Raw genomic sequence first — 13,625 nt, 5'->3', positions numbered from 1 at the left:
TCATCGGTATATTTGAGTTCGAAATTTCTTCAGATGTAAGCCAAGGATTTTGTTTGACTTTGCTTTCGAAAATTAATAATATTATCATTTCAGACATTATGTTATGTTGAAAATTTTGTAATGAAATAAATTATAAATTGTTTGAGTTAGTATATCATGTAATAAAATAATTTTTGTATTTTGTTTGGACCAATAAGAATATTTATGTTGTAGATATGAACACCACGAAAATCATGAATTAGAGAGTATTACTTAATTCGGTGTCGTGGAAGAAAAATTGTTTCCGAAAAACAAAAGCAAGTAATATTAAACTTAAGTATTCACCAATTATAATATTAAATTACATAGATTATTTATTCTCTATAGAAAATATAAGTTAAAGTAATGCTTTTAATTTCATTTACCTAAGTCGAGTAATTGATTCATACAAATTACACTACAAAAAAAATTATATCTTAGCGACGGTTTTAGTGACAGACATTCAAACCATCTCTAAAGTCAGCGTCGCTGAAAAACCGTCGCTAATAAGTGACGGTTATGTTCATCACTAATTAATTAACGACGGTTAATAGAAACCGTCGCCAAAATTAGTGACGGTGTATAAAACCGTCGCTAATTAGCGATGGTCTTAAAAAAAAATTAATACATGCAACAAAACAAATTAAACTATATATCATAATAAACAAATCTGAAATATTTTCCAAACTATACATGCAACAAGATATAATAAAAATCAAAATATGAAATCTCTAGTTTGATATCTCAAAAACAAGAAGACGGCTCGTTGTAGAAGACACAAACACGCCAATATAGAAATGAGACAAGAAATTGTAGTGGAAAAATGAGCTCGGAGAGGTTGAATATAAAGACATTTAGCGACGTTTTTTGATAAAATTGTAGCTACCGTCGCTGATCCAGTTAGCAACGGTTTAAACAAACTGTCGCTAATTAACGACTGTTTATAAATTATTCGCAAATTTAGCGACGGTTTAAATAATCCGTCGCTAACGTGGCGACAGTTTCTAAAATTCTGTCGCAAAGTTGCTAATTAGCGACAGTGTTTAGATTCCGTCCCTAATTTAGTGACGGTTTTAGGACATCCGTTAAAGAAAATTATCACAAAATTTGGCGACGGTTTTATATGTGTCAACCTCTGTTGGTAGTCGTACATTTGTTGTAAGATTAGGTTCAGTTTCCAGTGTTCTATAAAAAAGGATTAAAGCAAGAGATTGATTAGGAATTTTGGTATGTCTCGTCTTTTGTGTAATAATAATAGTTAAAAACTTTTATTAGAATTTATAAATCTCGAGAGACTCGAATCCAAATTTGGAGAATTTATAAATATTTACCTAATGTGAAATAAATATTTTAAAAAATTAATGGAAAAAAATGCTAGGAATAAAATCATTACGTGGGACATAACATTATAAATAAATGATATAATTAAGTGGGTCTAATTAATGGGGGCAAACGAATCATATCGTATATTAAATTGAATTGAAATTTGAAACTAAAAAAATTAAAAGGAATCATGAATCATAATTAAGTTTGAATTAGACTTCGAATTTCATTAAAATTTTAATAATCAATTTATATCGTGGATTGTGGTATATCTTGAAATTTGAGAATGTAAATGGCAAAACTCGGAATGAATTTGAGTTGAAGTAAGTGTTGACTATTCTCTCCTTATAAATAATTTTCCCACATCTTGGTGCTCCGGTTATGACAATTTTTCTCCAAGATACAACAACCCGTTTTTTTACGATAATAACAAAAATAACCATAAAATGAAGTATACTCTTTTTAAAATAAAAGGAAGATAAATCAAAATGAATATAAATATATAAAAAAATATAATGATAAAAAATAAATATCATATGATTGTCTTTAATCATGTATTTATATATTTCAGTCATCAGATGCATGTTGAATATTCATCTAAAAGGTGTCCATTCATCCAAAACTATCATGGAAATTGTCAAGAGACACCATTTGAATATAAGATTCACGAAATATCGTAATTTTTCATCAATTAATGTCAGGCATGAATAGGCGCTTCTCTTGCTATTTGGAGAACTTCCTCACAACTTTTAAGAAGTATATATGAAGGTTTTTATTCGATCGAGTTTTATTTATCTTTTATTTTGTTTAATTTTTATTAAGCCCAAACACTTCAACAATTATTAATTAAATATGCAATTTAAAGTACGAACTCATAGTTTGTACGAAACTTAAAATTTACATTCCATCAAATCATTGATCAAAATTTATTGTACTTGAATTTAATTCAAAATTGTCGGGTTAGACATGTTCCTAAGGTTAAGAGCCTGACCTATAGATTAGAACTAATCGGCTGTATTAAATAATTTCTGTAGCTCTGTTATGATTTATCTTCTTGTCCTAATCAGGTTGTTGAACCCAGTATGATGTAGTATTATTAAACGACTTTTGAGGAAGATCTTGCTTTTCAAGTTGTTGATATTGTTATACGATCTGGTTCGTCCGATGAACCATAAAAAAACGATGTCTCAACAAGTTAGACTGATATTTGATGAGACTTGAGACAACACTGTCACTAAAAGAAGATAAAACTAATTTTTTTTAAAATGATATCAGACAACACTATCAGTAAGACAAACTCTTCCCATACTCATGTGCTAAACAACTCGATCTATTAACACTCAAATAAGTACAACCTCTCGTGAGTAGGTCTCTTGTGAGACGGTCTCACGAATCTTTATCTGTGAGACGGGTCAACCCTACCGATATTCACAATAAAAAGAAATACTATTAGCATAAAAAGTAATACATTTTCATAGATGATCCAAATAAGAGACCCGTCTCACAAAATACGACCCGTGAGACCGTCTCACACAAGTTTTTGACATCTCTCATATATAATTGTCGTCCAATGTAGAGATTTGCGCTCCTCACATAGTTATAAATAAATAAAATTGTGACTCATTATAATTTTTGAATCAATGATAAGATCTTGCAAAAAGTATTTGCAATGTGAACCATGTTGCTAATATTAAAATATTGCGCAGAACTCGAAAAGAATCTTTGCCATGACAATTAATAAATATATATAAATAAAAACTTAATTACCAAGTTTTGAAAAAGCATGGGAACTTGTTGCCTAACATAATCATTTATTCTTGACAGGAAAAATGTACTTTTGTTAGGTACTAACAGCCGTAGATCCGTATTAATAATCAAATTTAATATTCTTCATATGTAGACATTATCTGAGTTTAAATCCCAAAAGCTTAACTAAATCAAGCTTTAATATGTTCGTTTTGGGGAAAATTAGGCAAACCCATGTGCCAACCAAAAAGCTTTAGTCAATTATTGTTGTGTACTCGAAAGCAGACAAATAGTTTTGTTTATGCGGCGTGACAACACTTGTTAACCCAACATATGTTTAATAATGTTGATAAATCGGTGGTTAAATAATTTTTTTAGAAAAGAAAATCATCAAGAATCCTAAAGTTATTCCCAGATTGATTGAGCTCGGATTGGGACGCCTCTATGAACCACCACCGTGACTTTGTTTAAAGAAAATTGTATTTTCAGTAGTATATATTTGGTTTTTTTTTAAAAACTATTTTGGTCAGAGTAGGTCTCTTGTGAGACGATCTCACGAATATTTATCTGTGAGATGGTCAATCCTACCGATATTCACAATAAAAAGTAATACTCTTAGCAGAAAAAGTAATACTTTTTCATGGATGACCTAAATAAGAGATATGTCTCACAAAATACGATCCGTGAGACCGTCTCATACATTTTTTTGCATTTTGGTAATTGTGTAACTTCGATTTTATTAGATTTATTTGCTTTATTTGTTTTTGTGTGTGAGACAATTTTAGTATTTTTCTTACGTGACATTAATATGTCGTTATCATGTTTAATATCATATAAGCATTCTTACTTAAATGTGACTGAAATTGCTCAAAATCGAAGTATACATGACTAAGATTAAAATTTGAGAATATGAAGAACAAAATTCACAAAAATGTAAACGCACATGACAAAAGTATAGTTTGCCTACTTTTTAAATGAATGAAAATATAAATATATATGTTTTGAAATATGATTTAGTAAAAATAGTCAAAATGGTCATGTAAATTTGCCCATTTTTTATACTGATCATGTAAGCACTCAATTTTCCTGTAAATTATGTTAGATTTGTTTTTTTAGTATTTTTTCACGGAATGCTGATATGATGTCGAAAATTACTTATGTGACACAAAAAAATATGGATGTGCTATCAGAAAATAATGATATGTCTGAGTCCTGACGTCACATTAGTACTCAATGAAAAAAGATTTTTTAAAAAAAAACGAAACCTAATTTATGCGGAGAAAACCAAAATTAAATACTTAGAAAACTAAAATACCAAATTGGCAAACTTACAAACCATTTTTTCAATGAGATATCTTGATTTGAGTTTATCCAAAAAACTTCAAATAATTCATTTTTTAGTTTTTTTAATATTTCATAGAAAAACATGTGAGAAGTGTGTAATGTGCGGGCCGGAATAATTTCTAGTATATTGTTTTTTTTTTAAAAAAATATAATAGAAATAAAATGAATTTTTAAACCCCAACATACCCGTCGGGGGGGCAGAGCGCCGGTCACGCGAGGTGTCTGTGGTCTGCACGTGCGGAGTACGGCAAAAAGGACAGTAGTAGGTGAAGACTTGTGGACGCCAGCACGTGACAAATTTATAAATATTGTTTAAAACATTTAATGGACACGCTGTGAAGTGTGAACAAGTACGGGACAACGGCCGAAGATTTCAGGTCCATTTAGCAATTTGTTCCACGTCACTGAAAGTTGTAATTAATAGAATTGCTTAGAAGTGCATCGAAATCGATCTCCTAAAATTGTTATTTTGTCTTTCCGTTCTTTACATCAAACATCGACCTTATAGAATTTAAACACGAAGCATTGGTTTTGATGTCAATTATATGATTCGAGTATTTGATGGTTCACTAAACTATGATTGAACAAATTTAATATTTCAAATTGTTTTTAGTTTATATTGTCCAATGGATTTTCAAATGAAGCAAATATGTATTGCTGAATAGAAACAGATTCGTGGAGCCATAATAAAAAATCACAAGTTATGTATATCCTCATATATTGTAAATAAATTATCCCGTCTCTATCTTAATTTTTCAATGAGATTAACTTATAATATCTTATTTCGATTGTCCTACTTAATATAGTTATTTTAGTTAAAATATTTATAAAAAGCTATTAGGAAAGTATAGAAAAATATTATGTACACAAAAACACGTGTACGTATATATTATAAAATTATTTATTTGATTTTAAAATAAATAAAACATCTGTTTCAGAAGATGACATAGTGAGATTGGTGGATGTTGATCCAACGGCTGGAAAGACGTGTCAGTTATTTACAGCCTGTAGTTCAGTTTTTTGTCGTTTTTCCGAAATATCAAATGAAATCCCAGAATGCGCTACAGGCTGGCTCAGTCAAAATTCAACTCCGTTCATATTAACTTCTAAAACGGTCGGTGATTTTATTTATTTATCTTTTTCCTTAGGTGTCCACGTCTATGGACACGTGTCCCCGTCCAGCTGTTTCACTCGTAACTGCCCTTCCTTCCACTCACCCCTCACCGGCTCAACCGGTCATCCCTATCCTCTCCCCCAACCTCCCTCTATAAAATCCCCCATTCCTCTGTTTTTATTTCTAGAATTGGCCTGAAAAATCAAATGAAAAGGATAAATACGAGGGTTTTTGTTTGTTTTTTAGGTTAAATTAAATAATTCATTGATCTGAGGTTTTGGTTATATTATTATGGCGGCGATGATGCAGAGGAAGGAGAGTGATCGGATAAAGGGGCCGTGGAGCCAGGAGGAAGATGAGCAGTTGCAGAGCTTGGTGGAGAAGCACGGCCCCAGGAATTGGTCGTTGATTAGCAAATCGATTCCTGGTCGTTCTGGGAAATCTTGCAGGCTTCGGTGGTGTAACCAGCTTTCGCCTCAGGTGGAGCATCGCCCATTTACGCCGGAGGAGGACGAGACTATTCTGCGGGCCCATTCAAAGTTTGGCAACAAGTGGGCCACCATCTCCCGATTGCTCTCCGGACGGACGGATAACGCGATTAAAAATCACTGGAATTCGACGCTCAAGCGGAAGTGCCTGTCCATGACGTCGGAGGATCTCGACAGCTTTGATCCGGAAGCTCAACAGCCGCTGAAAAGATCCGCTAGCGTCGGCCCGGTAATGGCAGTTTCGGGCTCTGGGTTTTGTTTCAATCCAGGTAGTCCATCCGGGTCGGATGCAAGTGATTCGGCCGTTCATGTCTTTAAGCCCGTTGCTCGAGCCGGCGGATTCTCGCCGCCGGACCTGATCACGTCGCTCACCCTTTCACCTCCGGGGTGCTCTGTCAAAGAGAAGCCCGACCCGAATCCTAACCCGGCGATCGAGCCTTGTCTGAAACCCAAACCCCTTCCCCGCCCGGTTCATATGATTCAATCACATCCTCCGCAACAACCTCCGCAGGCATCTATGGGGGAGAAACAGTTCTTCAACCCTGAGTTCTTATCGGTGATGCAGGAGATTGTGAGGACGGAGGTGAGGAACTACATGGCGGGAATTGAGCAGAAGGGGTTGTGTATGCCGACTGAGGCGATTAAGAATGCTGTGGTGAAGCGAATTGCAATAAGCAAGATTGACTGATGTGGTAAAATTCTATGGGTGTTGATAACGAGGATGATTTTCAATGGAAAGAAAATCAAAATTTCTAATGCGTAGAATTTCAAAGAAATAATTTTGGATAAGAGGGGATGGATAGTGTACAGAGGAGGCGCGGAGGAGGAGAGATGCCAGTATTTCATGTTTAATCGATAATGTTTAAACAAAATCTCAGAAGAAATTTCCGTCTAATTAAGGCTTTTACTTGTTCCACTTCTGATTCTTAAATTAATTTTGGAATTACCCAAGTAAGCAATTGTGTATGACAATATGTGAGGTCCAAGAAATTTGGACGAAGTAGCATGCTAATCGATATTTCCAGAAGAAATTCTTTTCCCAAGCTTTAAAATTTAGGTATATAAAATTATTTAAATAATCAAAGATACTACTAACTCGTGTCCTATAAATCGTTTTCGGTCTCTGATATATGACTTGTGCTCTTCTTGGTGATAGAATCAGTTCGTTAAATTTGGTTGTTTTGATTTGATTTCAAATCCAAATCTAAAATCTTTGTGATATCGTATGGACTAAATTAAGAGCAATAAATTATCGTTGACTGATTGATTCAACACACATGACGCTATATAGATAGTATGAACAAAACCGTTGCTATGCTAGAATCAAATAGATGCTTGAAGAGGCACATAAATGAGAGTTATTACATATGGGCAGAGGGAGTGACTAATAGCAACAAGGAAACATCATATCTATCTATCAATCTTTAATAGCTACAAAGAAACACATGTAACTTCTTCCAAATCCCATGGTCAACCAACTTACTAATAACTTCTCTCATCGTTGGCCGATCATCTCCATTTTCCTTCCACACATTTAAAGCCACTTCCACCAAATTCCCCAATCTTGTCCCCTCATACTCACCTCCAAAACGAGGACCAACAATTTTCTCAATCCACCCCTCTTCATTCATAATCTTTCATTCATAATCTCTATAACCCAATTCATCAGAATCTTCCCTTTCATCCCACGGTTTTTCGTTTTATCATACAATTCTTTCGGGTTTTCTCCAGTCACCATCTCCAACACTACAATTCCACTATACACATCAACTTTAGAAGTGATTGGAAGGCGAGAAACCCATTACGCAGCCATGTAAAGCATTGGAGATGAAAACTATCGGATTACAAGGACTCGTAAAGCTCCACAACGGTCGTGACTCGTAAGCAAGTTAACATATCAGATAATTTTAAGAGTTGTTGATTACTATTTAGAAGGCAATATACATATGGATGGTTACTTTCGAAGATGAGGGACGAAATATAAGAGTTATTCTACATATCTCCTTCTTCTTTCCTTGTCATGTCTTCTAATGTCTATTATGATTATTTCTGGTCATTCTTCATTTGGTTCTTGAATTTAAGAGATAATTATATCGCAAACAATTGGAGTCAACATCACTTAAAGAGGGTTTAAAATATTAAATCTATTTTGTTAGATTCTATCAGAATATGTATAATATTTACCTCAAAGATAATGAATCTGTCTCAAATATCACGCTGATACTATTGACAAAGCATACATGGCAACAACTTGGTGGGTACAAGCTATCATTTTTGCTCCAACCGTTAGCCTACTTCCGTTTCGTACCGCTGAGAAGTAGGTTACCAGTCTCAGTGTGTATTTTTATGCAAGATATTCTGAATATCTAAATTAAAAAACGTGGACTAATTAATACTTTTTTGTTCTGAATTCAGATGTTCATATGAATATATTGTATAAAATGCACCAGGAGTGTTACTCTGTAGCATACTGCATATATCAAACTTGTGTACTCCATGTGCTTGAGACAATTAGATGGACAAACTACAGAAAATTCAAAATACGACTCAAAAAAGAATATAAGAAGTTCGCTTCATATCCTAAAAATCTGGTGAATATTAAACTCACATTTTAGTATAAAATAATATATGGATTGACCAAAGACTAATCCTTGGAGTCTTTCACATTTAGGCATAGTTTGGTTATCATCTTTTAGTTTCATTTCTAGACACGCCCAGAGGAGAATGAATTGTTTGTAATCTCTGTGATGAAACTCCACGGCAGCAATTATCGTAAATTAAGTATTTAGTAGAACCAGGTCTAGCAGCTATGCTTGTGCAACAAGATCTAAGATTGCTGTTCTTTTAAATCCAAGATGACTAAGAGGGACAATGAATTCATTATCAGTAATAACAATTCCATATAATACAGATACTTAAGCACACCACAAGGGCAAATATTACGTTATAATTATAATCCAATTCCATATAATATAAACACAAATCGGAAGCATATCAATATAATCGTAAATATTTCAATCCGATCATTTGTTTCGATTATTGAAGCTCATCTTCTCAAAGTACTTAATTGAGAGCAATGAAAGGGAAAGATTCACCTCATCCTTTCCCCATCTAGCCTTAGACTTCGCTGTACTCTGAGGCTGTGGTCCGTGAGCCAACGGAAGGCAAGGCCACGACGAAGTAACAGGCGGTGTCGAAGGAGATGGCTTCAGCAGAGGCCAGAGATGGCTACAATATAGTTTCCGGAAGCCTCCTAGGGCTAGAACGACAGCTCGCAGCTGATTCGGGCTGCGATGGTAGTGTCTGGTGCAGATCAACTCCCAGATCCGCTCGTCTTCAGCCGTCCTCTTCCATTGCCGGTTTACGCAAGACGCCTTGGCTAAGGTGCGCCCGTCGTCCACGCGCCTAAACACCTCGTACAACAGGTTGTCATCTAGCAGCACGGCTTCTGCTTCTAGCGGCATCCCTTCTTCTTCCTCCTCTTTCCCTTCTGGCCTGATCTTCTTCTTCGTGGCTTCATCGACTGCGGTGGAGGAATCCGAGTCTCCGGCGGCGAGAGGACGTTTCATCGTCGGATCGGACCCAATATCTAGGGATTTGAGGGTTTTGTTCGAGGACAAGTGAAAGAGGACAGTGGTAATTGTGGTGGTTCGTGATGGGGTAAAAGTGCGAAATGAATAGTCTTGGCCGTATTGTACGAATTGACTGGTTTACCCCGTGGAGGGTTTTGGATTTGTACACATACCCTGTCCTAACTTGTACTTCTCTTTTTCTTTTTCTTTTTCTTTTTTGTTCGAAAACTAGAGAATTTTGAGACAGGGTTTGTAGCCCAGTGGTCTCACCCCCTGCCAGAATAACCGGTTACCCCGAGTTCGATCCCCCCTCCCCGCGTGAGTTGTAATCAAAAAAAAAAAAAAAAAACTAGAGAATTTTTTTTAAAATTCTCTTTCGTCCCGTATACTCATTTTTTTATGATACAAGAACTGGCCGTTGGTATATTTTGGTATATGTTGGATAAATTTGTAAGTTAATATAATGATATGCAAACTACGCTAATAAAAAAAATCTTATCGAGCAAGTCCGTGTAACCTGTTCGTCCGAAAAAATATTAATCGGAAGAATCAAACTCATAATCATTTATGAAACGCTAACCTACTACATCAACTCGATCATTCGTTTGACAACTAAAAAATATTATTGACCTAAATCATATATGATTGTTGTAAAAACAAAAGTAGGCAACGAAGGGGTCCCAAGTCCAATCTATACGACCAAACATAGAAGTAGCGTTACTAACTGATGCATGAATGATCTGATTTGCTGATCTTTTTCCAAAAACAAAAATGCAAGATTATATATCCAATATTAGGGTTTTATCATCTTCGATAAGATTACAAGAATTTGAGACAATTGAAACAGAGCTGTTTAAAACATCGACTAGCAAAAGAACATCACACTCCACTACAATGTTTGATAAATGTTATCATACATACTTCTAAAATCAAAATATTTGGAGTACCTATATTTTTTAAGTTATTTTTAAAATATAATATGTTTCAAGAGAAAAATACCATTTCCAGATCAATCCAAACTCAAAACTTAAAAGAAATTTTTTTATATTTTTCGAACTAATTCAAAACTTTAAAATTTTCTTATTAGTATTGTTTACACAACAGGTATCATTCATCTTAACTTCCTACCAATCCTAACAAAAAAAAATTATAATCATTCCCAACAATTTTAATCAAATGTAATTATTAAAAATTGTAAAAGTTGATTGAAGTTGGCCCAAACGTGTCAGTTCAAACTAGATATGTACATATCCTGTATAAAATTATACGAAAATAAGATATTAAAAATTGCACAAACGATTACATTCTCCACTTTATGCACTTATCCCATCCAAAATTACATGACATCTGTATATATCACATAACCTAATTGTGCACACGGTATATCATGCTACCCATGTATCATATATTTGGGGGCTGATGCTACACTCCACCGGGTCTAGCCCTTGGATCAGTCGACCCCACACAAAACATGTAGAGTCCACCCTGGTACAACGGTTGTGCTTGCACATGGAGATCACTGAGAAGGGTTGTGCTGCACCTGGTGATCAGTGACCCTATTTGGGGTGTCAAGTTTCACATGACAATGAAAACAACTGGCAGACCCTTGACGAACTAGGGAAATTCTATGTCACACCGAGTGAAGATCACCCGACCCAGTGTGGCATCCACCCTTCATTTAGTGTGGTTTGATTCATGTCACTCACATAGATAGTACACTTATCCATTCAACACATGACACATGTGATGAATGGATAAATCACGGTCACTCATTCAACAATGATGTATGAATGACTGGTCATGATTCATCACTCAACACATATCTCATTAGCCGAGTAAATGAGTGCACTATCTATATGGGTAGTATCAACCAAATCATTTTGTGTGGGAACCTCGCCAAATGAAGGGTGAATGAACCACCAGAATACTGTCTCATGTAAAATTGCATGTTATTTGTCTACCCCAAGCTGATATAATCTAAATCTAACATTATATCCTAGGTAAAAATAAGGAAAATGTAGCTACTACAAGTTCTTTTTTTTTTTAAAGATTAAGCTACTGCAAATTTCTGATGCTCCTTAATACTTGTTTCTATTCAAGTGTTCTATTAACGGTTTTTCTTCCTGTGCATCAAAAGAAAAGGATGTGAGGCAAAGGATGATGCATTAACTTCTCTGGTCTCTACTTGGGTTCTAAAACAGATAACACTAAGCAACCCTTCTGTATCCTTGAAAGCCTGACAGTAAGTTTTCAATAAATCACTATCATCATCCAAGCGTAACTAGGAAAGTCACTTAACTAGATTACTCTTTTCTTTTGTAACTTAGTTTCAGATCAGACACTATCAATTAGGTTTATTTGCCCTTAATTCCTCACTTACACCTCTAACAATAGAGACTGAGTCTGATAAAGTTGCACTAACCATTTCTTTAATATGCTTGCCTCTTATTTCCAAGCACACTTGTGTAACCCCTACTTCACCTTGAAATTTTTTTTTAAAAAATAATAATAATAACAAAAATAAGGATCTCGTCTTAAGTTTGGTATATTATTTTACTATTTTAGGCTTCACCTCATCAAGCTTGCTTCAAACTGATCGTAGTTATTAAATGCAAGAAAAGCGTGCGTGCCTATGCTCAAGGGTCAGCAAGGCTCGGTCTTTGCACCTAGAAACATGCCCACAGCACAACTTTATTGATGCACACCAGTCCAAATGCATTTAAAAAGCTCAAGGCACATTTTAAGTTTGCCTCAAACAAGAAGATTGTATTTTCTAAATAATATCCAGTATGCCCATTATAGCATATGATAAAAAAAATATTAATTTTATGATTATTATACGGCTTGCTTATACATGATATATTAGATGCTAGTGGACACACTTCTCTATCTCTCGTTGATCTCAATTATAAAATATGCACCTTACTTCAAGCGCGCATCTCAACCTGAATCTTGACCCTAGGCTTTAGAAGATAGAGCGCCTTTCATAACTATGAAACTGACTAACCTCAATTTTGAGCTCAATCCCAAATATATCCACTATCGTGGAAAGGAAATCATCTAAAGGACTACACTGGCGTGAATCTACCAACACCTTTCGCTAAATTAGAGCATAATTACACCAGGAAGCCACTCGTCCATGACACTTGCTTTCGCAACAAAAATAAAACACACTTTAATTGAATACTGTAATGGCAAAGAACACATCTGTTTCGAAAAACTCCTAGGCGTGAACATTATTAAGAGCATAATGCCACAGCTAGAAGCAAGGGAAAATCACAGCAAGTACACACATTCTGAAGCCAATGTCATGGAATATAGTGTTTATATTATATTAGCAAAGAAGGATCCAGATAACAGTAGACGACAGAAAACATCAGAAACGGATTACATAAACAAGTACACCAAAATTTAAAAAGAAGAGGACAATCTATATTTTTGCACGGAGGAGAGTTTACTCATTCATCATCAGCAACCGACTCGGTTTTCTCACTCTGAGGCGGAGCCGTTGATCCCGCGTCCTCCTCCTCAGCCTTGGGAGTCGGCTCATCCGCCGGCTGCGCTGCTGTAGCCCCCGATTCACCAGATCTGGCCTTCACAGTCTCCAGCATTCTCTTGCTAATGTCCTTGGAATAAACCTGAAGAATCTCGATCCCGTCATCATCGGTAGGAGCCGTCTCACCGACCGATTCGAAGGCCTCCTCCTCGATACGCTTGGCCACATCAACTGCCTCATCGCGTGAAAGGGTACCGTACCTCTTAGACAGAATGGAGGTGGAAGATAGGGTTTCGACAAGGCGGTTTCTCACGGCGTCGCGAGTGCGTTCAGTTGGCGGCCAAATGCTGAAAGAAACATTAGTGTGTTTCGGGGCGACGGCGTCGGCGGTGCTTGTGGCGTCATGTTGAGGTTCGGCTTCGGCCATGGTGGTGGCTTTCTGGCGTTATTGGGTACGATTAGGTCTCAGAGAGGTGTGAGATATATTGGATTTTGGGGATGGAATGATGGTCAGGCAAAGTGCT

At 35.7% G+C, this 13,625-nt stretch overlaps 3 protein-coding genes across 3 annotated transcripts; 1 reads left to right on the top strand and 2 right to left on the bottom strand.

The window, feature by feature from the left end:
- Window positions 1-5,719: 5,719 nt before the first annotated feature.
- On the top strand, window positions 5,720-6,984 carry LOC140961868 (transcription factor MYB73-like). The gene has a single exon (XM_073420623.1). The coding sequence runs from the start codon at window positions 5,837-5,839 to the stop codon at window positions 6,719-6,721; it is 885 nt and encodes a 294-aa protein (XP_073276724.1). The 5' UTR covers window positions 5,720-5,836; the 3' UTR covers window positions 6,722-6,984.
- A 1,905-nt stretch (window positions 6,985-8,889) lies between these two features.
- Window positions 8,890-9,763, bottom strand: LOC140961625 (F-box protein GID2-like). Its single transcript, XM_073420269.1, has one exon. It carries the CDS (start codon window positions 9,600-9,602, stop codon window positions 9,057-9,059), a length of 546 nt encoding a protein of 181 aa, XP_073276370.1. The 5' UTR covers window positions 9,603-9,763; the 3' UTR covers window positions 8,890-9,056.
- Window positions 9,764-12,913: 3,150 nt separating this feature from the next.
- Window positions 12,914-13,625, bottom strand: LOC140960711 (MFP1 attachment factor 1-like). Its single transcript, XM_073418955.1, has one exon. The coding sequence runs from the start codon at window positions 13,526-13,528 to the stop codon at window positions 13,064-13,066; it is 465 nt and encodes a 154-aa protein (XP_073275056.1). The 5' UTR covers window positions 13,529-13,625; the 3' UTR covers window positions 12,914-13,063.

Source organism: Primulina huaijiensis, chromosome 16, assembly GCF_012295235.1.
Source record: "Primulina huaijiensis isolate GDHJ02 chromosome 16, ASM1229523v2, whole genome shotgun sequence".
Classification (NCBI taxonomy): Eukaryota; Viridiplantae; Streptophyta; class Magnoliopsida; order Lamiales; family Gesneriaceae; genus Primulina; species Primulina huaijiensis.
Note: the sequence above shows the minus strand (reverse complement) of the source record. Positions and strands in the feature narration are given on the sequence as shown.

Excerpts from the sequence above, each read along its gene's own strand:
- LOC140961868 (XM_073420623.1), top strand. The coding sequence starts at position 5,837 with ATGGCGGCGATGATGCAGAGGAAGGAGAGTGATCGGATAAAGGGGCCG.
- LOC140961625 (XM_073420269.1), bottom strand. The coding sequence starts at position 9,602 with ATGAAACGTCCTCTCGCCGCCGGAGACTCGGATTCCTCCACCGCAGTC.
- LOC140960711 (XM_073418955.1), bottom strand. The coding sequence starts at position 13,528 with ATGGCCGAAGCCGAACCTCAACATGACGCCACAAGCACCGCCGACGCC.